This window comes from Coturnix japonica, chromosome 21 (assembly GCF_054131305.1).
Source record: "Coturnix japonica strain WE chromosome 21, WE-NBRP24, whole genome shotgun sequence".
Taxonomy (NCBI): domain Eukaryota; kingdom Metazoa; phylum Chordata; class Aves; order Galliformes; family Phasianidae; genus Coturnix; species Coturnix japonica.
Window position 1 is genome coordinate 4,877,790 of NC_140683.1, and position 24,581 is coordinate 4,902,370.

The 24,581-nt window shown below is 42.8% G+C and overlaps 1 protein-coding gene across 1 annotated transcript in view; it reads right to left on the bottom strand.

Moving 5' to 3' along the window:
- Positions 1–1,646: 1,646 nt before the first annotated feature.
- CCDC187 (coiled-coil domain containing 187) overlaps positions 1,647–24,581 on the bottom strand; it is a 34,223-nt gene continuing 11,288 nt past the window's right edge. The window contains exons 13-31 of the mRNA XM_032448104.2: positions 21,127–21,287; positions 16,144–16,241; positions 15,626–15,736; positions 15,244–15,347; positions 14,988–15,121; positions 14,555–14,682; positions 14,263–14,450; positions 14,074–14,161; positions 13,704–13,850; positions 13,149–13,312; positions 11,006–11,190; positions 9,461–9,582; positions 9,168–9,295; positions 8,723–8,802; positions 5,462–8,304; positions 4,468–4,803; positions 3,379–3,522; positions 2,842–2,967; positions 1,647–2,571 (exon numbers count right to left, since the gene is read on the bottom strand). Of these exons, the coding sequence (XP_032303995.2) occupies positions 2,416–2,571; positions 2,842–2,967; positions 3,379–3,522; positions 4,468–4,803; positions 5,462–8,304; positions 8,723–8,802; positions 9,168–9,295; positions 9,461–9,582; positions 11,006–11,190; positions 13,149–13,312; positions 13,704–13,850; positions 14,074–14,161; positions 14,263–14,450; positions 14,555–14,682; positions 14,988–15,121; positions 15,244–15,347; positions 15,626–15,736; positions 16,144–16,241; positions 21,127–21,287 (5,443 nt within the window). The 3' untranslated portion in view covers positions 1,647–2,415. The remainder of the gene's footprint in view (positions 2,572–2,841; positions 2,968–3,378; positions 3,523–4,467; positions 4,804–5,461; positions 8,305–8,722; positions 8,803–9,167; positions 9,296–9,460; positions 9,583–11,005; positions 11,191–13,148; positions 13,313–13,703; positions 13,851–14,073; positions 14,162–14,262; positions 14,451–14,554; positions 14,683–14,987; positions 15,122–15,243; positions 15,348–15,625; positions 15,737–16,143; positions 16,242–21,126; positions 21,288–24,581) is intronic.

A 24,581-nucleotide genomic window follows, 5' to 3' on the forward strand; every position in this document is an offset into this window, starting at 1 on the left:
GGCTGTTTCAGGGGTTAAAATCTAGGTTAGGACCGTTGATGAAGATGATCTTTAAGGTCCTTTTCCAGCCAGGCCGTTCTGTGGCTCTATGGCTGTGCAGGAAGGGAATCCCACACAGCATACAAATCATGTGAGAACCAGCAGATTGGGCCGCATTTCCCTATTTTTTTGCCCAATTCTCTGTCTTTTTGACCATCATCTCTGTCTTTTTGGCCATCACATGCGCTGCTCTGAGTCATTTCTTTCCTTGCATCACACTCCACTGTGCTTTTTTGTCTCTAAGCAATAAGAGGAGATAGTTACAACAGTGCAACCCGGTGATATGAAAGAAAAGGAAAAGCTTCTCATAGGGTACAAAAGAAAAAACCTCATAGGTGCTTAATTGGGATTTAAAAACCTTCAGGTATTTTAGAGCACATTTTATTCAGAAAGAACTTCCGAAAGTGCAAAGATGAAAGAGATGGATTATGGCAAAATTAAACGTGGGGTTTAACTGAGAAATAATCATTTTCTATGAAAGATAATGACTCCTCTTGAGGCCGGTATCGAGATTTATTGACCCAGGAGGTTAATATCGATCAAAACCAAGGCAAACAAAATATTAGACCTTGAAGTAGAGTCATCTTGATATTGAAGTCTTGCCGCTGACTGAACGGGTCAATATATCTGGGTGCCAGAATCTAAGGCTTGGAAGAGATAATGGCAGGGGATATTAAATATGTCTGACATGTTCTGTGTGTACACTTTTTATTCTCATCAGCAGTAGTTACTTTATGGCTGTGTCCTTCTGTATATAGCTATCTTGCAAGGGTTCAGGCTTCACTCACAAACCTAATTGCAAATAGAACGGTTATCTTTCTCAAGTGTTAACACGTAGCAGTCTGAAATTAAATAGGCTCTCCATCTATTCATTCACACATATAAATGATATTTTTAATAGCTTTCATTTCCAGCACACAACAAGTGAGCCCAATGCTGCTGCAGCAAAACTATAGTGAAAATAAGCTGAAAAATTGTAGTGCTTCAATATATAGATCTGTCATTGTATCCAGTAATTTGCCTGCGAGTCCAGGGGGGAAAGAAAAAAACAACACCATTGAATTAAATTATACCATAAGCTGACAAGAAGAAAACACTAATCTTAGAACAAATAACTTATCTGGATTAATTAATCAATGAGGATAAGGGGAGGGGAAGGAGAGGGCTGGGGAAATTCTCACCCAGGAAGGAAGATCTCATTTAGTCTTGTATCTCAGCAGTGTCATCAGCCCTAGGACTGCAAATCAGGAAAGCCAAGGGCCCACCTAGAGAGCCAAGCCTGGTTAAGAGATTCAGTGACCAAGTCTTTATTCTCACCAAGTAACACAGGCTGTATTAAAGAGCTGTTTTGGTATGAATTTAAATAGCAGACTGTTAGGAAAACATACCTCATGGAACATGAAAATAGTTTATAGCTTAAGTTCAGAAGTTAATGTGCTTGGGACAGAAATAATCCTTTCTGTTGATAAGGCAGCTGCCATTACTGTGCTTTTTAATGTCCCTAAGAGCTATTTGTAAAACAAGAAAACGACTCCCATTCACTAATGAGACCAGCAGTGTATACAGCGTAATCTGAAATCAAAGTAGAGCATCAGTAAAAATAAGAATGAGTTGCATTATTTTGTTTATTCAGAAAGCAATTCAGTGTGAAAACACTTAAACCATCGGTACTTGAAAATAGAAACAAAGTGCATTTCAATCGGACTGCAAATATCATGATTTTAAATATAAAACTTCACAGGATGTAAAAACTGGTGCAGTCTCACATCTGTAACAGTGCTGAGCGCACCAGGAAGAGATTTAGACTCGTTCCCCTGTTAGAAGAGTTTATTGCAAGAGATCAACAACGATTTACTTCCTGTAATATTTAATTCCATCTGCACCCTGATTTCCTGAAGACAGACAGCATTGATTTTCTGAACATCTTTCTTAAAATGTGATTCATCCATCATCATTCACAACCAGAACGCGGTAATAAAGGTAAGATCATTTACACACAAATTGTTTTTGAACCCTGTCTATATAATCATAGACTCCCATACAATTTTAAACCCACGAAGAGCTCTTAAAATGCATAGGTGAATAAAGTGCTACGCTGATCAAAAAAAGCCATAATACAATTGTCACCTAGATTGTGGATCACCTATCGTCGTAACACCACTCTAAGAAGAGTACTGAGCTTAATCAGCATTCCCAAAGTTCAGAACTTAAGAAGAATATGTTAGGTAGTATTTTTTTACTTGCATCCTTTCATTGCAAATGTGAACATGTAACTTAGACCACGCTTATACTGTGTAAAATTGGAATGAAAATTATCAATCATGCATCTCTTGCCTTAAAAATCAGGGATTAAAACTCCACCATGAGGGCGAATTTCTAATCACTGGCTTTGCTCAAATAAATCTTGTTGAGAACTCTGACTGTATCAAGGATCAAGCTATCAAATATGTCTTCGGCCACGCTCATCTTCACAGTTAATTCATCATCACCGTAGTAAGTCCATTGAGATTCTTCTTTGTGGAGTTCCTGAACCTAAAATATAATGTGGATATGAACGTTTTCTGCAAGAACATGATCAGTTCTGGTAGACACCAAGGAGCTAATCCAATAATTTTACATATGCAATATCCACTTAAAACAGTCACAAGAAATGAAAATACTGGATGATTACTGCAGATGTAATGAAAAGGATGCCAACGTCTTCTGTGAGCTCCAAAGTTGCTTTAAGTAAACACAACAAAACAACATTTCTGGTTTCAATACAGAGAAAATAAAGAGGTCTTTGTTGAGAGGTCTGCTTACCAGAATGAGATCCACTCTGTCTCTCTCACAGTTTCCATACTTAGTCATATTAAGGAATTTTCTTTTCCTTTCTAAGTCGTTCCTTTCCAGGTTCATTATTTTCATAATTTCCCCCTGCACAAATGTCTGAAAGATAAGAAAGGATGAAAAGAATTCTTCTTGTGAGAGATCTATCACTATGAAGTGTTGGAAACACATGAAGGGCCAATGTGGAGATCCAGCATTGAATCTAGAAATGCCCCAGATTTCAGGGGTCTGATTTAGAAGCGGCTGATTGATACTGACCAAACAACATAAGATGACTTCAGAGGTTGCACCCAAGATTGTTGTAAGCATGGACATTCAAAAGCCTGGCTGTCATTCCTCTTGAGAGCCCCTTGCACTTAGAAGTCTTGGACTAGATAATATTAGTGCAGTCTGTATTTATTGAGATACTTCAGTGGCGCTGCCGTAACCCTCCCAACTTTGCCACTGCGTCACCGCAATGTCTGCTCTCTTTACTCTCATTATTCTACAATTTACATTTCCAGAGTTTACCTTAACCTCATCAACATCTGTGCTTCTGCAGCGACACCTCAAACAGCAAGATCTCAAGTTTTCTTTCAACCATGGAAAGGTATTTGAATGTGCAGCTACTCGATATTCCGCACGTAGGAGCTCGTGAGTCAAATCAAATATAACCTGTAACAATCAAAAACACAGAACCAAACTGAGTACCAAATGATACTCTTTCCAACATTTTCTTAGTGTTTGACTAAAGATAGCAGGCTGCTGACAGCTCAGTGCAAAGTTTGTGATGTCACTTACAGATTTTCCTCTAGCTGTTATGATGATCTAACAAGTATGTAAGCCTGTACAGTAGCAGGTCTCAGGCAATAACGTGTGATCATTCACTAAGTACAGATGGGTCATACATGAGGCCTAGATGTTTTTTTAACTTAAATGGTTGTAAGTTAAAAGAGGGAAGATTTAGGTTGGACGTTAGGGGGAAGTTCTTTACTAAGAGAGTGGTTAGGTCCTGGAACAGGCTGCCCAGGGAGGTTGTGGATGCCCCGTCCTTGGAGGTGTTCAAGACCAGGTTGGACGGGGCTTTGGGCAACCTGATCTAGTAAAGGTGTATGTTTGGTGGCCCTGCCAGGCAGGGGGTTGGAACTACATGATCCTTGAGGTCCCTTCCAACCCAGGTCATTCTGTGATTCTGTGATTCTGTGATTCTGTGGTTCTGATTCTAGATAGGACCCATCAATCTTGCATACAGACAGAGGTCCCCAAAATTCAGTAATCCCAGAGTGCCAAAGGAACATGAGGATCTGTCCAAACTCAGAGCAGGACTTTAGAGGCAGTACACTCTAGATTGTAGCTTTCCAAGGACTTTGTCTTGTCCTGATAGACCCAAATCTTATCCAGGGTCTTTACAATATAAGAGCTCTTGCAAAAGGCTTGTATCACAGCAAGGAAGCCTATCCTGGAAGAATTGTTTTGCAGTTCATTAACAGAAGCAATGTATTTTGCAATAGCTGTCAGTGTTCCTGTGTTCTATTTACTATTATTCTTGCTGCTAATACTAGATACTAGCTAATACAATTCAGCCTACAGAAGGCTGGAAAAGACATTTTAAAAAAATACCTGATTATACATCCTCTTGCTTTCTGTTTCCAAATCACTCCCTGGTAAGTCATTACACTCAAACTCCCTTGGCACATTGGTTCTTGTGAAATTTGAGTAAACGTTTTCTGGAGTCCATAGTTCTTCTACAGCACATGCAGACAAGCTTTTAACATATGAAGTATAGTGTGGTACCACAAGGGGAACTTCTACGGTTTTCTTCCAAGGAGCTGAGTGCCAGTGATCCAATAAGTATTGCTTTTGTGTTTGTCTTTCTGGAGCACGTTCATTAGAGTTAGGCTGACTGAAGTCTTTAGAGCTTCCAAAAACACCAGCATCGAGGAGTCTTATAAGGAACTTTAGTGGGAAGAAAAAGAAAAACAAGGTGATGTACTCCATACTTTTCCACAGTTTTTAGAGGTATTGAAATCACTAGGGACTGATTTAGGGCTACACTCAGAACTCAGGAATCATATGCTCTTATGGGCTCAAATAACGGCATAATGATATGTCAGAGGAAAAAAAATATATTTTAATTGTATCTGGTAGAATTCAGAATTAGCTTTACATATTTGAATTCTATGAAAGTTGTATATATATATATGTGTGTGTGTGTGTGTGTGTGTGTGTATTTATTTAACACATTTTTGTCCTGAATTGGGTCTGCTTTTCCTACCCGCTCCTCAAACCAAGGTTTGATGTTTTTAAAGCTTTCTCTTGTAGTGCTTTCTGATGAGCTGCTTCAGAAGTGGAAAATAAACAGGCTGGAAACAGAAGCAGCAGGCTTCTAAGGTGCCATTTCACTGGGGTTTCAGGCTGCCCAGGAGGCTGAAGAAGTGAGAGAACACTGCATATATGCCATCCACCAGCTGCAAAGGTCTTTAAATGAGGAATGGTTCTGTTCCATATGTTGATACAATGCAATTTTTGACAAAAAAACGATCTGGCAAAAGAAATGCTTGCTAGCATAGACCCAATTTCAGGTTCAGCACTTCAGATGACAAACTTTACTTACAGGCAAAGTAATTGGAGAAGTCTCTGAAGATGAAGGAAATCTCTTCTCTGTTTTTATTCCTTGTTTTCTTTTAATCTTCTTATATTCCTTAACTGCATCATCTACAAATTTAGACACAATTCTTTCTGCTGCTGTGTGACAGCCATGAATGCTAAGCATATTGAAATTGTGCAGTAAAAGATCAGCAACCTCTGCTGATTGCTCAGTTAAGCTAGCAACTGGATTTTCTTTGATAAGAAATTGTTTCTGACTGTCTCCTTCTTTTAGGCCTTTGATATAATTCATCACATCGTCTTCAAAGGCACTTCTGTATTTATGTTGAGCTGTTTCAGAGAATGCAATTAACGCATCAAATAGAAGTTTCTTACTAAGTTCAGCTGCAATATCATCACTGAGTTTATTTCTTTTCTGATTCTTTACCAAGCAGCAAACATTTTTGCTTGTGTTTATCCCATCTGCATGGGTAATCTTATTTTCCTTTGGAGGCACATCTGCAAGCATCCTTTGTTTTATTCGTATCATATCTGTTTTCTCTTTATCTGATCCCCAACACATTAAATTATTTTGAGGATTATATTCATCACATTTACAGTGGTCAGAATGTGGAAATGTTTGACTTTTTCCAGACTGCAAGGCAGTATACAGCCTAGACTGCTTTTCTGACACTTCTGATCCTCCTGTACTTCTTGTATCTTCAGCTTTCTGCTCTGTTACCCCTGCACCCTGTTCATCAACTTCAGGGTATTTCTCATCTCTTTGGAAGGATTCATCATCATAGGAGTCTGAGTCTTCATCCCCAGTGGATGAAGTGGAACCACTTTTGTTAACCTCCAAGAGTTGTGAAATCTCATCAGGTCTGACAAAGATACCACAGTGCTGTGCACACTCAAAGTACTTCACCCCTTTGTAAGTTCCAGCATGATCACCTTCAGCTTTGTCCAGTGCAACACCAGCCCAATGACCACTATCAAAACAAGTCCGTCCTTTGAACATCAGAGTTCCAGCTTGGGTCTGCTTTACTAATACTCTATCTCCAATTTCAAATGCTGATAATGGGTCATCGCTGTCCTCCTCAGCTGCAGGCAGCATTACATATGTTTTGCATTGTTTCATCACAGAAGCAGGATTTTCACTGGCCTGACTAGAAGAAATGGGATTTGACACAGGCAGAAGCTCCAAAGACTGTAAAGGCGTCTCCTGCTCTCCTTCCTGGTATTCTGACAAGTGCTCCATTGCACAGGAAATCTCTTCTTCAACTAAACTTAGTTCTGAGAGGTTACCTTCCTGAGTGGAAAACATATCAACTGGCTCTCTATTGAGCAAAGGATATTCTTCAGACACAGCAGTATCAGGTACTGGGGGGAATGCATCAATTTTCAGTGATATATCTTCATTCATACACTGTCCAGTCTCTGGGTCTGTCATTTGTTCTGGTGGAGATGGGAAATCATCTATACTGAAGCTAGAATCATCATTTTTCATTATATCTACACCCAGAGGGGGAGGAGGAAGGTCTTCACTTGGAAATGACAAATCCTTCTTATTAGAGGATGGCAAGTCAGCACTTCCATAGGACAACACTTCATCAACAGGAGACAGTATTTCTGACAAGGTAGCCTCATCAGCTGGATGGAGGCCCTCATCACTAATAAAAACTGTATAATCTTCACTTCTTAAAGAATTCTCAGATTGAAACAGTTGCTTTGTTGAGGAAATGGAAGAAAACTCTCCATTCCCCAGTCCCTTTGTGGCTTGCCTGGTAGTTTTCGAGTTCTTATGAGTTCCTGGAGCCAGCCTCTGCAAAGACCCAAAGGAGGTGGTTTCTGTATGGACTTCCTCAGAAATTCCTTGTGTGGACAAAGGCAGAGATACAATCTGATCAAGTTTTTTGGATATGTCTCTCTCATTCAAAATCCGTGCATGATCATTTTGCACTGTTGCATTTCTGGACGATGCACATGCTGCTAATTTATCATTTGCATCATCTTTACTGGGTGGAAAAGAGACAGCGCTACTGAATTGGTTAGCAGCCACATCTAAAGGTTGCAAGGAATCCACCAGCGGAAGACTTTGATTCCCTAATAAACAGTTAATTCCATCATTCCTTTTGGATTTGTTAGCTATAGAATTAGGACTGTGCTGTTCGTAGATTTGAAGCAGGTAAATATCATCACTGCAAAAAGAGCTGGCAGCTGCACTTTTTGAGTTTTCTGAGGCTTCCAAGTGTGGTTTATCCATCCCCTTGGTGAATTTATCAAACTGAGAGGAATCCAGTGATGGTGTTTTGGAGGTATTCGCTTTGTCTGTTGAAAGGAAAGAAAGCAAATGACCAGTGAGCCCATGAGCTGAAGCCTCTCCAGGGCATTTCTGGAAGATCTGAGAACACGATAAAATCTCTGTGCTGCTGTCATCCTTGGACACACCACGTTCGTTATGTTTGTCACTATGTGATGTTTCCCTCCCAGAATCTATTGGTGTCTCTTTTGGAGCGTTAGGAACAGCATCATAGACTAATTCTTCTGGAACACCGACATCAGTATCCTCTGCATTTTGCACCTCTAATTCAAACTCTGAAATGGAGCATTCTGAAATATCAATCCAAACCGCAGACGCCTTCTGAAAGTCTGGGAGAGAACAGTTAGATCTGGCACTTTCAGAGCCTGGAGAGAAGGTGTTTGACTTGAACAGTGACTCAGTAGAACCTAATCCTTTGGGAAATGCTTTCCACTGTAGCTCTTCATCAGAGGTTTCTTGAGAATTATGGTCCAAAGGCTTCACACACTGACTGCCATCAGCCTGGTGGATCTCACAAGGGGCAGACATTTCCTCTTCACGTGGAACAGCTAAAAAATAATAATAAATAAAAATCAAGAAAACATCAAGAAAACATCTATAAAAGAAGAGGTTGCTGGATCCAAATCCATTTAATACCCAGCAGTAAACTGCATTCAAAAATCAGCAGCATCAAATTCTCTGTCAACTTGAGAAATATTTTAATATCATAAAAATAAGGCATATCAAATAAAGATGAAGAAATCAGTACTGTAGCAAACAAGCAAATACAATAGCGCCTGAAGTAGTTGATCAGAAGAGTCAAATGCAAAGTTTTCATAATGATCTCTTTTATTTTAGCCCAAAGAGGAATGTCACTGCGTGGTACAAGAAGTAGACCATTGTTCTCTATGAACAACCTCCAGAAAGAACTGTTACGAAGATTATGATAAATAACCACAGAAGCCCTATAGGGGAAAAGGCGCTTACCTTCTGGAAAAAGGATTTCAGAAGGTGCTTTTTCAGCTACATGCATGATCTGTGATTCTCTTTCAGGATCTGGGCTAACCCTGAAAATACAAGATCATAACTGAATTAAAACTGAAATTATGAAGTGTGTGGCACTCAGATGTTCAACAATGTTAGTGTATAACACTATGTTTCTTTGGGTGTATTTGCTACTCATACTCATCACAATGCTAAGTACAGAGCCTTGTTTTCAGCTGTTACATCAGATGTTTCTTTAAAGACCAAAGCATTCTGTAGACACATTTCCTGAAGCTGATTTCAATGTTCATTCAGTTGACTCAAAAAGAATTACATATTCAAAGAACAGAACCAACTATGAGCATCAAACCCAAACAAGGCAACATCTGACACATCAGTAAGAAGCAGAAGGTAGGACAGGAGGTCTTGATCTTGACAGAGACAGTACCTTTGCTCAGCTAATGAACTTTCTTTCCTTAACTGAGTTTCCGTTACTGTAGATTCACTTGACATTGGTGCTGATCTTTTTTCACCATCTTGGTCATCAAAAGAAAGATCCTTCTTACTTGTCCCAGCCTGGAGAGGCAATGATAAAATAAAAGCACTGAATATATGCAAGACAGCCAAAGCTGAGCTCCAAGTGTGATATCTCCAGGACAGGGAATACTGTGGATTTCCTTTCGTGAGAAATTTATGCAAAGATAAAAAGACAGGTAAGAAAAACTTAAGCTTGACACGTGCCTGAAATGGACTACATGAGTCTTGTTCTTTTCTAGAGGTTCTGCCATTTCTCTGCTCCCGTGGTGCTTTCTCCACTGTCACAGAATCATTCTCTTGATCTTCTAAGAATGAGGCATCACCACCTGAAATGTACAGGTTACTCAGCACAGAAGGGTTCCTTCATCTCAACCACACAAAGTAAATATGGCTACTTTGCAAGACTAAGGCTTGCTACTAGAGTTCATGTCAAAGTCTTCCCACTCAAATTCCAGGTTGCAGAACAGCACAAGTCTCACACCAAATATGAAAATGAAGTCAAAACACTAATGATGAAGCTGGGATCTATTCAAGTCCATGTAGAAGTTCTTACCTCAGGAACAGGATTTATTTCAATTAGTTTTCCACATGCTAAGAATCTAGCAACAATGCAACATCTGCAAAATCTCTGACATTAAGAGCACTGTTACTAATTCTTAGTTACACAAACCTATAGTCTCACTCACTACAATATCTACAAGGAAATGTAGAATACAGTTAATTAGAAACAAACAAACCAATTCTTTATGCAATATTTCATATAATACAGAGACTACACATACCCCAGAACTCTATAAATTATAGAACTGACTCACAGAAATAAAACTGGCTGTTATATATACGTTGTACTGATAGCAAGAAATATGAACTGAGGATAAAACCTGGAAACAAAAATAACTCCACAACGTGCTGTCAAAGTCCATCTCCAACTGATCTATGTTCTTTTGAAATGAACATCCTTAAATCATTTTAAATGTACCTCAATAGAAAGTAATTGTTAATGGCATAATCAGAATAAGTTATGATTTTGTTCGAAGGAAGCACTGTAACCATATCTCATGATAAACCTTAGAGAGATCTCTACCATCTTAGCCAGTAGTGATTTATGCATTGGGTACAGTGAGCAAGACGCTTAGGTAATAAATGAGAAGATTCTCTCTCCGTCTGGAATAAAGTTTGATTGAAGTGTTTGAAACAGATGGGACATAATAGCATTAAGTATGATTTACCAGTTTCTTGAAGGATGTTTTCTGCCTGGACCCAGAATAAGGTACACAGAGCACAAGGCATCCCCAAAGCCTTTCTCAGTGAACATGGATTGTTTGCCTTGTTTTTATTCTGGCCCTACACACTTCTTGTCACCCCCAGTAGAAGCTGAAAGGGGCAATGACCTTATTCATCCAGCCACCCCTTACTTATCTTCAAGTCACGTAGCAGAAACTTTAATTCTCACTTCCAGAAATTTCTACAGTCACTCTTTCTATGCACAACCTTCGCCCCAACAAGACCATTTACACCTTCATACACTTCCTTCTTGCTAATCCTGAACAGATCCTTGTACCAAAACCTACACTGGAGACAACCAAGGGATAGATAAGCATCACAAGTTCTGTCTCACAGGCTACTCAGCTTTACAGTCCTCTTCTAAATAGATCATTTGAACCACTCCAGGTTTCAGCTTTTACCTTCTGTAACTTAATCTGACTAAGTGTCCACAGCTGGCTACAGAAGACTTTTCTTATTGGGTACCTGTGTCTGTAGTATGCTTGATCCCACAGACCACGCCTGTAGTTTGACTGGTGGCATCACACACTTTCTTGGCTTCTGTTCCAGACAAATCAGGACCTCGTGCACCCGGGGACTGCTGCAAACTCACAGGCTCCTCTGTCTGTTCCTGGTATTGTAGCAGTGTTTTCTTATTCCTGGTAGAAAAGCTGAAAACAGTTAAACAAGGAATTCATGACTGGGAGTTGTTTTTGTGTTCCCAAGTTAATCACAATATGCCTATGCAAAGTTGATGGAGACATGCATAAGTGTTTCTGATAGCCCATGATAGTACCTGTACTGGCAGTATGTGCTTGCACACATATGCTTATTTCTACTTTTCCCTCCTGCTCACAGTACTGTATTTTATACAGGCATATGAGAACAGGAGAAGACTAGAAAAGAAATCATCAGCTCTGAAAATGCAAAAGATGACTATAAAGTATTTAAGGACATGAAAGTGAGTATCCTAATTTGGCAGATGCATTCTCAGTCCTTAGCCAAATGCTTGTCTGCTTACAATAATTCATAACTGCTAGCTCTGTATCCCTTGTTTCCAGTATTTCACACCCACTGATGAAACCCCCAAACCAGCAGCTTTTCCTGCAGGTTAGCAATTCATTTATTACTTCAGTTCACTTTATTTTTTAATAGCATTTCCCAACCCCTTCCGCTCCCTGACAGCCCTGCTTATTAACTATCTTCCTGGTCAGGATAAAATATTAACATACCTGTGGGTAGATAGCATCATTACCACTCTACACTCTTATGTGGGAAACAGATCCATACATAGTGATGCAGCAGACAGAGTTTGGGCACACTGAGCGCCACCAGGCCCTGTCTGCCCCAGACTTATGCTAATATTCACTGTTCTCCTATGGACAGGCTTGTCAGTAATAAGAAGTAAAAGCACAGCCAAGAAACCTTTTAAAGATCCCTGTGACTTGTAATCAATAACACCATGAGTTATGGATCAATTCCACGATGGGATTTATTTGAAAGCCTTTCCCTGCGGGCAGTGTAAGTAAATGCACAGCCCTGGCTTGCCAGTCTTCACAGGGTCTGGGGAACACCAAACAAAAGGTTTTCCCTATTATCTTCAGTCACTTCTTCTGAAGCAGGCTAGATCTTTATTCACCTGAAGCATGTGGACAACAGCCATTCTGAGCAGTGTGAACACTGCTGAGTCCTAATCTGCTTTGCTCAGCACAAAGCAAACTGGGGTGTTGGGGTTATGGCACCTGGGGAACAGAAGGTCAGTGATTTCTCAGAACAGCCTCCCTGAACTCCCAAATTATATGTGAATGTTGGTATTCTACTGACACCTCTAAGAGTCAGCTTATGAACAGCAGTAAGCCCCATGTAGCACAAAAGCCTTCTGTAGTTAAATCCCAAGTGAAAGACAAACCTGCTCTGAGGGGTTAAGTGATACATAACCTTAGAGTGGATGACAAAGGAGTGATTTTCACCAATTAAATCAATACTCTTCTACTTACTTCACACGGGTATTTTGAAGTTTAATTAAGATATAGTTGCAAAATGCTTTAAGCTTGTAGTTAGAAGTCATCATGAAAATGTGAGTTATCAGACATTGTATGGCACCATTAAAATTATCCAGGTTATTAATGCTATGGAAATTGACTGGCCTAAATCTGCAGTTGTTCCTATCACTGCAGAGATGGGCCTCAGTCCCACAGAACTGCTTAGAAGTTCATAACACAGATATTCCCAGGGAAATGTCATACACTGGTAAATACATCATACCTGAAAAGCTTAGCAAGTGGTATATAGCTTTTATATCTCTCCATATGGATCCACACCTCAGTTTACTTGGAACTGTTCCTATACCTTACAGTAAGCTGGTACTTACCATTTTAGATATGAGATGGCAGACTGAACAAACAGAGGACACACCAAATAATCAATGAGGCAATATCGGTCAGAATGTTAAGCAGGGATATTGATGCATCAACTGCTCGACCACGGAGGTTTTCAAAACTTATCATTATAAAACACCCTCTTGGGAGCATTTAAACCTCACACAATTATCTGGGCTATAACTGCTCCTGTCTCTCCCACTGGATTGGTTTTTGTCTTCAGCTATCACTGTGGGATGGGTTTTACTTACCCATCATATTTCTTGTTTTGTTTGTTCTTTAGCTGGACACAATCCTGTTTATCCCCAGGCACATCAGGCCTTGTATGTTCTGCCAAGGAGGAACCTAACATAACATTAGAAATCTGACTCTTCTTTAGCTTAATTACTTCTTCAGTTGCTGGGCTTTTGGTAAGCTGAAAGGAAAAGAACTGTGTAAGTTTTCATCTGGATATTTGTTGTAGTGCCAGCTCTGACTTCAGTATTATCCATCCACATAAAACAAAGAACCAAAAAGAGCACTGGGACTTCTATTAACAGCCTCATTAGGACTGCAAAAGTAATCAACGGGCAATGAATGAGTTTAATGGAAACAGTCTCATGTGAGAACTGAATGGTCTGAAGATGCTGAAGTTAAGATCCAGGTAGGAACCACTTATATGAGAATCTTTACCTTAGATTCAATTCTAATAATGAAGAACACCTGTTTATTAAGAGAATAAGCACATGTCCAGCACATGAGTCCGAGCCTAGCACTACCTGCGCCCTCACAATTAAAAGCCATCACTCATTAAGTGACTTGATAACCTTTTTCTTCCCAGTCAGATGATGCAGCTCTTCCTGGAGTTTTGCTGTTGACTGCTGTATCACTAAGATTTCTCTTTGCTGTTTTAATAAGAGCTTCCTTTCTTGATGTGCAGCCCTGTAGATATTTTGCAGGTGCTGTATTTCTACCTACATAAAGCAGAGAAAGAAAACAGCATGAGAGAGCTAAGAATAAGTTTTAAAAAGCACCATAAGGTTGGAAACAAAACAGAACAATGCACATGAAATAACACCAACAACCTTTTCCCTTTAATAATACAAAAAACAATATTAAATCTTGCTCTGATCACCTCCCAGTGCTGCATGAAGCAGAGGGGGATGCAATGAGCCCCGGCTGCTCTTGCAGCATTACCTGCTCTTGTTTCAGCTCTGTTAGGACTTTGCGCTGCTTCTCAGCCACAGCAGAGGCTCCTTCAGCATCTTGCAGGAGTTCCAGACATCTGAGAGGACAGGTACCATGGTCAGATGGACAATTTAATGCCATGAACCTCAGGACCCTCCCTCAGGGCAGGCCCATAGCATGATTCCCAGCTTCCCTCACCGCCTTTGGTGGCTCAGCCAAGCCAGTTCTGCTCTGGCTTTATCCCGCAGAGCTCTCCTGCGCAGCTCCAGGAGGGCAGCCTGGTGGCGGGCACGCAGCTCCTCTCCCCTCAAGCACTGCTCTGCCATGGCCAGGCTGAAGGAACAGAAAGAGCTGGAGCGTCCATAGTGCCGGCCAACATCACTCCACTGGGGACAGAGCACCATGATTACAGAGGAAGGGCCACATGGGGACTGAACATACAACAAAACAAGACCTGAACCCAGTAGGGTGGAAGCAGAGCTGGTGTTACCTGGCTGTCCTGGTCACTGCTCTCCCTGGAGCCATCTGCTGTGCAGGGCTCCCCAGGGGGCAGCTCTATTGGAGCTGACTGCAGGTTCAGGTCATGCAATGGCTCCCTATCCTCTGCTGGCAGAGATCCTGAGGAGAGGAAGAATTCAAGTCATCATAAATAGAATATCTAACAGATAGAGAAATAGAGCCATATGTCTTGTTTCTAAACATGATACTTTGAGCACAAGAAATGAAGATTAGAAAATTAGAGCTGTATGCTTCCACTGCACTGCCTCACGCAGTGCATGAGGTAGCATCCATTCAGAATCAGCTGGGAAATTAGTGACATTTGTGATTAATGATCCCAGCTCTTGAATTCTACAGTATATTATAAGCCATGCTAGAAAATATTGTTTACACAATACCACCAAATCCATTAACTCAGAGCTCACCTCCATGAAGGGCTGGGTCATATGAACTCCTTCCTCCCAGAGATTTCCTTTGTCCCACAGTTTTGGAGTCCACTGGGTTGTGATCTCTCTCCATAGTCATTGGAAACTGTTTGATCGAGTTCATCTCTTCATTACTGAAGGCAGGAGAGGAAGGAAATTTTTCCTTGTTGAGATTAAATAGAAAGTTTCAACCCCCAGCTTTCACTGAGGAACCCTCAGAGGATGCACACGATGGCACCACCGCAGTGTCCCATACCTGCCAGCTGTGCTTCCACCTGCAGACTGGTGTCCCACCCATGTTTGCTCTGCATGGTCCAGCTTTGGCACAGGGGAATCACTGCCTTTAGAACTACTGCACAGCTGCAGGAACAGAAAAGGTCCAGAGATATGAGTGGTTCTATTTGGAAGGCAGAACTTTTAATCCTTGTGCCCTTATCCTCTTGGATACACAGATATTTATTTCAATAATAACTCCTGAAGAGTTATTACTCTTGATGGGTACCACTGACAGTGCAATAACTGAGTATGGAGGGTAGGGAGCGTCACTCATCCTCACAGCTCACAAAACATAACAAAAATAATGCAGAGAACGTTTGGCTTAATACAGAAGCAGCAGCACATCAACTGGAATCGCTCACCTTTAAGTCATTCTGAAGCAGGTCATTCAAAAACCTCTGGCTTTCCCACAGCTCCAGCTTGGCTTTCTCACTCAGCACCGTCAGCCACTGCTTCTGCTGGAGCTGATGTGCCTATGGTAGGAAATGACACACCGTACATGATATTTTTGACTGAGTCACATGGCTCCTAAGAGCTGAGTGCCAAAGGGCAGCAAACTCCAAGAGAGCAGCACAGCTATCGTGCCACCAACCCCTGCTGTATCCTGCACACACTTTGGAAGGCGGCCCAAACACTTCTCTTTGCCTCAGCTAGCACAAAGCAAGGCATTTGTGACCACCAGCACTAACGTATCATTAACAAAGAGTGCATTAAGCTTTGCAACTCTCTTGCAGCCATGTGGGTTTTATAAACCTGTTGCAGAGACAGATGATGCCCATTACAGCCTGAACACACCTGGGTCCTTGGGTAGCCAGCAACTTTTATTCTACTTTTTAACCTCCTATAGCAGCACTGAAATTGTTTGGGTTGGTTACTGTACCTTCAGTTTGTGAGCCAGCAGGAGGGAAGTTTGTTTTAGGTTGTGCAGATGGTTCCCGTGTTTCTCTTTCAGTGCTGCACAGCCAGGGTCTGCCTCACCTGCAGAATGGTAATGGTCACCATTATATATAATGCTCACACAGCAGATGGTAATGGTCACCATATTTTAATTGAAAATAAATGCATAAATATACAAAAAATCCATGCTCTATTTAATAGGTGCCAGCAGAAGAAAGTATCAGAATTCAGAAGTGGGAGGCAGTAGAAGGAGATTGCTTTGGATTCCAAGGGGATGCTGCCCTGAATATGCATTCCTATGCTCTCAAAGTCCATGGGGATTTGCCAGGTGCTCTGCCAGGAGGGGTGCCTTGCTGGGTCACAGCTGGGCACGGAGCACCTTGTGAGCAGCCAGGATATGTTCAGCAGAGTGCCAAGGCATCCATCTCCCGGCTCCATTGTATTTCAGGCATGGCTGTGCTTCTCAAAACATTCCTGAGTTGTAACACATGGACATAAACAGGGCTGCTGAAAGGGAGAGGGTGATACATACATTGTTCAGACCTGTGCTCTCCCTTTGAATCCTATAATTGGAAGACTCCCAAACCTCACATCTGCCTTTATTCTCAGACCAGATTCTCTGCATATATTTAAGAAGGAGATCATCCCTACCTCCATCCTGTCAAGCAATCTGTTAGCAGACAGTCCTGCAAGGACGGGAAAGAGGGGAAGGGGTTGGATTCAGGGGGGTTGTGCCAGGAAGCAGAAGGACTGAGGAGCTGTTCCCATTCTTAACCACGCTCTGGTCTGAAGTCCAGAGGGCGTGTTTTTACCACTCTGCTCCTTCGCTGCACCAACAGAATCAGACTCTCTGGTTAGAAAAGAAGAAAAGCTTCCCAACCTGGTGATCTCTGAGGGAGCTCTAACGGCATCACGCGTGCCCTCCATCCTGCAGCCTCTCCCTGTGCAGGGCTGCAGCCTCAATGTCTCTCATTTGCCACGGGGGATAAAAGCTTTTGCTTCTATGTGGAGAAAACAACCCTTGTTCCAGGTGCACCTGTTTCCCTGCTGCTTCCTTATTGTGACTCTCTTGTCTGTGTTTTACAGTATAGATGATGTAATGTTTACCAGTGATATGTTCTAGGCCGCCTTGGGCTTCTCAGATGAATTGCTAAGCTTATGCAAACAGGTTGAGTGTTTACTCTGAGCTGTGCCACTGTCACAGCAACCAGAGTCATAAATGAATTGAAGTGTGGGTCATAAATAGAAATAGGTTTGATAGAAATAGGTTTGACTTGGAAACATCAGATAAAATCCGTATCCCTGTTCGGATTGCCTGAATCCAAATGACCCCATCATATCCCAGGATAAACCCACAACACGCAGGGTTCAGTTTTGCTCCTGTGTATCTCCCAGTTCTGGGTGGTTATTTGAAAGGGCAAAATCACACTGAATGGTTCAGCAGCCACACGGCAGACAGAAGGTTTGTTCTTCAACAATGATTGGTTTTACTTCAGATTTCCCATTCTGGGGGTCTGACTCAGACTATCCAGTGCTCACAGCTACCAAAGACAAAGCTCATCATGAGGGTGGCCCCTTCAATGCAGAGAAATAAGATGATGTCATACCAAACCAAAGTAATAAAGGGAAGGCACAGAGCAGATCTATCAGTGCAAACTTGTCTGAGTAGTTTTCAATCCCAATGTGTGAAGGATGGGAATCTATTGGGGCATTGTTTAAAACTGGAAAGTATTCTCCATTGGTGCTTCAGACTGAATGATGTTATTGGTGTTCTGTTCACAGACTGACCACCAGTATTAATCTCAAGGTGAACACAAAGTATTTTCTGAGATGTTTTCACTCCTCTTGGACATCATTTTCCTAACAGAGGCTGTTGCCAGATGCATTCATTGTGTTACAGCATCCTGTGTTAAAGAAAATACCATCTGGCTAAAATTCACGTCCTCTTCCATGATGATGAATGGCATTTTACTGCATATCCAGATAGCTTCAATGTACATACATTCTGCCTTTAAAAAAAAAAAAAAGCTATTTATTAAATCAATTTCCGCTGCACCTGCAGAATCTCAGCAAAGCCCCGTAGAATCTCTGTGACATGTAATTAGAAAAGCTGGGCTAAAAGTCTCATTTTTCCTAATCACTTGGAGCTGGGCAGAAGCACTTACTGCTGCGCTGCTCAAGGACAGCTCTGCCTCTTTCTGCCCATGTCAGCAATCAGTCCAAAACTGTTATTACCAAACTACTTCCATGCTACTTCAGATAGAAGCACAACTATTACTTCATCACTGCTGGATGTCTCTGGAGGTAGGATGACTGTGGTCCTGAAAGGGTGCTGTGTAAAGGAGACCCAGACCCAGCAGTAAGAGACTTGCTACTCAAGGCAGGGCAATCATTCTCTCTTGATCATCACTGCACTGATGTATTATTTGATGATCCCTTCAGGCATGGGGTGGGTGAAGTGCTGCCCAGGCTTTTCAATAGTCCATTGCTGTGCAGGAACTGAGCTGTAGTGATAACAGATGAGCAGAGATATGAAGTTTTGCAGACTCCTGCTCACAACTGAGACATTCAACACCAAGTAGGGCAGCTGTTCATCCTTCCTTTAGCAAGACCTGAGCCAAGAGCAATCCCTAAGTAAGAGACTCTGATCTTGAGAGCTACACTTATTTACCCAGGAAAATCAATGCACTCATCTGCATCCTTGAGTACCTTGAAGAATCTGTACTTCCACATCTGCAGTTTCTTCTCTCTTCTATAAATACATCTGGTTTGCCACTTGTCCCTGAGGAGTTGTTGCTTGCTGGACTAAGGGATTAATGTGGCCAGTGCCACTCCTGTCCTCTGCACGTTTTGTGCTTAGATCTAAATCCTCTAGTGCACGGGGTTGGCCAGAGTTCAGCTTCCAGCCAGATGTTGCAGCACATGGCCATACGTCACCCTGCTATTGACCCATCTGTGTGTGGCATCTCATGTACAGAGCAAGTGAGCAGCCCTGCTACAGGCTAACAAGAGATGGGCCTGAACCTGGACCTAACCAGCACACTGCCTTTCTAATACACACACCCACATGCTTCGTGGCAACGTTTTACAGGCGGCTTTAAAGGTGGAGCTGACCCACGCTTCGTGAACCATAAAAAACGATGCATATTTTGAAGCGAAAAACGACGAGCTCTTATCTCTGAGCCATCAATCAGGGGACAATTGGCTGAACACACGCTGCCACACTTCCGTGCTGATGGCATTGGCTTCATCGTGCATCCCTCTCCTGCAAACAAGAAGGCAGCTCCCTCTAGTGATACGAGACAGTAGTTGGATCAGCAGCTAAGGGGAAAGATCGTGCAGACGAACATAAACCTTTTGTGATCCGGGTTAAGATTATGTGTTTTAAGAACGATGGGCACCACTCCATTGGTTTCCCAATGCCAACTGCTGTCAATCGGTAGCTATGAGGAAGACGAAGCACTCAGAAAAGACTTGTTTAATGGCAATTCTCAGCTAATATCTTGCTTCTTGCATGCGTAACAGAAAGCAATGAGGGCTTGGTGTGCTGAAGTGGACTTTCCCATTCATAGCCCATGTGCAGATGGCATTTATAGCTTTGGGTTTCATATTGGTTGTGCTCAAAAAGAGAATCCAAGAGTTGAGGACAGTTTCACTGGCTCTGCTCAAGCAATGAACAGTTACCAATGCTTTGTGACCATCAGTTTCATGCATCCTATTATATCTGAAAATGCTAGTTGTCCTTTTGCAGAACGTGTTCACAACAGAGAAAAAGTAATTTCTTTGGCACAGCAATTAGTAGCTAGGTGATGCCTGTGCCTTTTAAATGTAAATATTGCTACTTTGCCTCAGTTGTATAATTACACATCATTACGCTGCGTGTGCACGGCAACTTCTGTGTCCTGTGAGAGAGAACAGAAGCAACTGCTGTGCGATGCATGACAGCAGACAATGCAGCCCTGCGTCTGAATACCCTTCTCCAGATACGAGTGAGGATCAGACCCACTGGTGACCCATATTTCAGGAGGACATTGTCTGCAGAATGACAGTTCTGTGCCTCAGCTGGAGCAACACGGTCATCGTGGGGCTGTGGGCTCATGGTCAGACCTGGGGCTGAGCTCACTGTCAGCTCCTATGGACACCCGGAGAAGGTGGAGGTGTCTCCTGGCGCAGGCAGCAGGCAGCTGCTCCCATTGTGCAGGGGCAGCAGCAGGCAGAGGGCTGTCTGTCTGCCATAGCTTCCAGAACTGGGCCTTTCCTTATTAATAGTAAATAAATACAATGTCTTTCGTTGATGGTAAACACTTTGGACAATGGACTTCTGTCCAACCATGTGAGGAACCCATGTGGTCCCCAGAGACTGGAGAGAAGCGCAGCAAACAATGCTGGCTTCCCCACCAACCTCAAAATCCAATATTACTTATAAAATGTTGTGGGGAAAACAATGAAGAATCCTTAATAAGAGCAAAGGCTTTTTGTAAGTACCCTCTTTGAGGAAAGGTTATCTGATCTTGTTCTTTTGTCTCGGAAAAGCCCTTAAAACAATGCACCATCTGCTGCTGTTTGTTGCAAGCAAGCAGGGATCTCTCCAGCCAGAGCAGGCCTGCGTGCTGCTGTTTGCTGCTTAACCCTTTCAGCAACAAACTTCCCCTTGTTTCTATGCAAATATTTGCTGTGAGCAGAAGTGGCTCTTTGCACTCATCCTTCCCTTGGCCATCCTTGCATCACTCTTAAGCACACATCCTCAACAAGCCTGCATCCTTTGCTACCCCCCTGTAAGCGCTCTGTGTTGCACAAGGCGGATAACACCCCATGCTTATCCAATGTATTAATTATGGGGCATTAATTGCAAAGCATCCTTCAGATGCAGCGACAAGGGGATGGAGATGGCTCAGATCTGGGGGGGAGGGGGGGGAAGACAGCAAAGAATAACCATGCACCCACCCCATGGGAAGCATCCCCTTACCACAGTGCTGCTCAGCGCTGCCTCGAGCTCTGCAGGGCTGCAGTGTGTGGCTGCCTGCTGTCCTCATGCTCTCCATGCAGGGATGGTGTTGGGCAGCTGCCCCTTGATCCTGCAGTCCTGGAGTGGCCTCACACCTCTGAGCTGCAGGGTCTGCCTGCAGGCTGTGTGGAGGTAGCAGTTACTGAGAGAGTTTTTGAGGTCAGGCACGGGTATAAGCATCTGCTCAACTCAAGAATGGTTTATTTCATTGCAGCAAAGCTCTCATTTACCTCATTTTGTTAAACAGAAACAAAAGACCCACAGAAAAGTCACAGCTGCCCATGTGCACAACCACCCTTCTTGCACCTTGTAATTGTCAGGAAAGCCAGGAGCACTCATTGCCTGCTCTAGGGACTGCTCTGCAAGAGATGGCTTTTCAGAACCAACTTTGCAGTTCTGAAGCTTTATTTACTAAGGTTGCATTGTACATTACATGCCCTTGTTGGCACCTGGTTGAACAATTCAGCTATGAAACTTGGCAAAGGTTTCCAAAATCTCTTCAGAAACTCAATGTAATATTCTGTTCCAACGTGCCTGGGACTAGTGCTGAGCACAGCATGGCCCACCTGAGACCTGTCAGTGCAACGTGTATCTCCATATTCCAGCACAAAGTCCTGACCACACACCCAGCTGCCTGCCTTCATTTTTATCTGTATGTATCTGAGCTGAACTAAAAAGATTAGGAAGGAACGAAGGTGTGAAAACAGGCATTTATTGCTCGAGCCTCAGCTTGAAAAGCAGGTGGGGGACACACTGAAATGGTGACAGATGTTTTCTTTTTTGATACTGAAAAAAAATGATTGTGGAATATATATTTTTTTCTTTCTAATCAGCGATCAGCTTAGGGAAATCTCATTTCATTTTTCTTGTTAATAAGCTTTTCTTTGTTTGTCATGACCCAGAAACTGCTGAAACGATTAGTGCAGCCTCCACTAGAATGCCTTGGATGTGGTCTGCAGGAAGTGGGAGTAAAGGGGGGTGAGGGTGAAAGAGAAGAGGCAAAAGGGATTTCTTACAAAGCAGTTCTAGCATTGGTCGGGTAAATACGCTGAGTAGTGATTCTGCCTCTTTGTTGTGTTCGTTTTTCACTCAGTGCCACATTTTCCTTTGGCTGTTGATAAACATCTGCTTCTATTTGGGAAGGCTGTTACTGGGCTCTGCTGCAGACCTGTGCTAACATCACTTTGTACAAGAAGACACCACACACCCAACAGTCCCTTTCCTCTAAACACAACCAGCTCTGCAGAGGGCATAAATCATCCATAAATCACCCCAGATCCCAGGTGAGGCTCTTTGGATCAACACCACTCAAAGCAACACAGGAGGAGCTGGCACCTGGCAGCCCCCCACCATTGGACACAGCACATCTACCTGCCCCCTGCTTGCTCTGCTTTGGGTCATGAGGCTGCCCACAGCACTTTAATAAATGAACTTACAGCAAAAGTGCTACAGTCTCTTTGGCTCCCCAAGAAAGAGACACAGACACACTCCTATAGGTAACTGAATCAAACTAAGGATGAAATCGCATCAGCATTTTGTGGCAGTTTGGAGAATTCCCATCAGTGAGTCATTTGCATCAGCAACAAATCTCCGTCAGCCGCCTCTGCAGACTGCAGAGCAGCCGTGCATGAAATGGGAACGTTTCTTATGGAAAGATGCACCTGTGGGACCGCTCGCATGAATATGAATCACTGTTTTCACAGCTCTAATGAAACATGTAAACACAAAACCGTGCTGTTGCAACCAGCTCTGGTAAGGTCATGTTCAGGAGCAGTGATTTTGTAATGCTGGATGTTTTGTGCTTGTGAATGAGGCTGGCAAGCAGTTCTGAACAGGTGGCTTTGTTTAGCTGAACTCTTGAAGGGGAATATACATGCCAACCCACAGTGGCACAGAACATTATGGCAGCGAGCAACAGCAGAAGTCAGAACACAGATCCGATTCAACTGCTGTTACTGTCACATTTCTAACCTAGCCCTTGAGAAAACAGCAGCTGAGTGAGGAGCACTGAGTCATCTACTGGTGTCCCATTGTTCCTCTCCCTGGAACATCATCACATACAGGGGTTCAGACCTGGCCATGGGCTGCTGCAGTCGGCTCAGTCCCACCTGCAGGGATCAGTGTGCTGGGCAGAACTGGGCCATCCCCATAGCACAGCACCCCCAGTGGGCAGCCTGCTGCACAGATGTCCTTTTGGGTAATGCCTGTCCAGGTCATATTTAATCTCTGAGGGTTCGGGGGATTTATTCTCCAAGGAAGACCTCTCTGCAGGGGCTGTGTGGCCCTGCTGGGTTTCTGCCATTCTCTATCAACCAGACAGGGCATGATCCCACCTGTGGGCAGCGATCGCTCTGAGCTAACAGGTCCCACCCCTAAACCAGAGACACCCCACCTGGAGCAGCCACACACCCAGCACTTTACTACCAAGAATACCCAATACATCTCAGCAAAGCGTTCCCTGTCTACTGCCATTTACATTAAACATTTAATTAACGTTGGCTGACTAAAAATAGCCGCTGTTAATGTAGTCCTTCCTCCAAACTTCCTGCTTGGAAACACATTTTCCATAATTGCTATGCTTTGCCTTGTGCTCTGTTGGAGGAAACCCGGCGCCTGTGAGGAGGTGTTGCTGCACATACACACAAGCTGTGGAGCTGCTGCAAGCAGATTGTTTCGCCCACTTTCGGAGCAAAGTGAGGGAAAACAATTACTATAAATGACTTTATAGTATTCAGTTGATTAAATCACTCTTTAATCCCTTGCAAGAAGGAGATCAGTGAAGATTTAACTAGGTACTCATAAAGATAATCAATTTATTGCTCTGTCGATGCCATATGGTGAAATAGGGAGGTTTGCTGCTTACTGGGCTGTGGAGGGAAGTGAGATCTACATGTTACCTTTCAGAAACCTTTCTATTACAAATCCTTTGTAATTACTCAGAAACATTCACAGAGCAGAGCTGTGCTCTCTGTGTGCTCTCTATGTTGCAACAGTATAAAGCAGTCAGAACTGTATTTAACCTACTTCAAGCATCAGCTGTGCGGAGGCATTTTGTAGCATCACAGGGATCTTTCTGAGCCCCAAGCCCTGCACTGCTGCACTTCTTGCAGCTTCACCTTCAGTGTCATAGAGAGCCAGGTGAGCACACAGGGTGAAGTCTGATAGGAGTGAGTGCCCGACGCTGCTGCACAGCTGGGAGCTTGTATCTGAGGGAAAACTTCTGTAAGGGAGATCCATCTCTTGGAGGAAAATAGGAAAAAAGACTGAGACTTTCCTATCAATCTTCCAGCCCTCTAAAAACAGGTGGGTCCTTCTTTCAGTATATCTTGTGTCAAAATCTGCCTACTTGGCAATTCTCTGGGCGAGGAGGAAGGAGCAGTCTGGCTCCAGGCTGAATTGGTGCTATTCATTTTAGC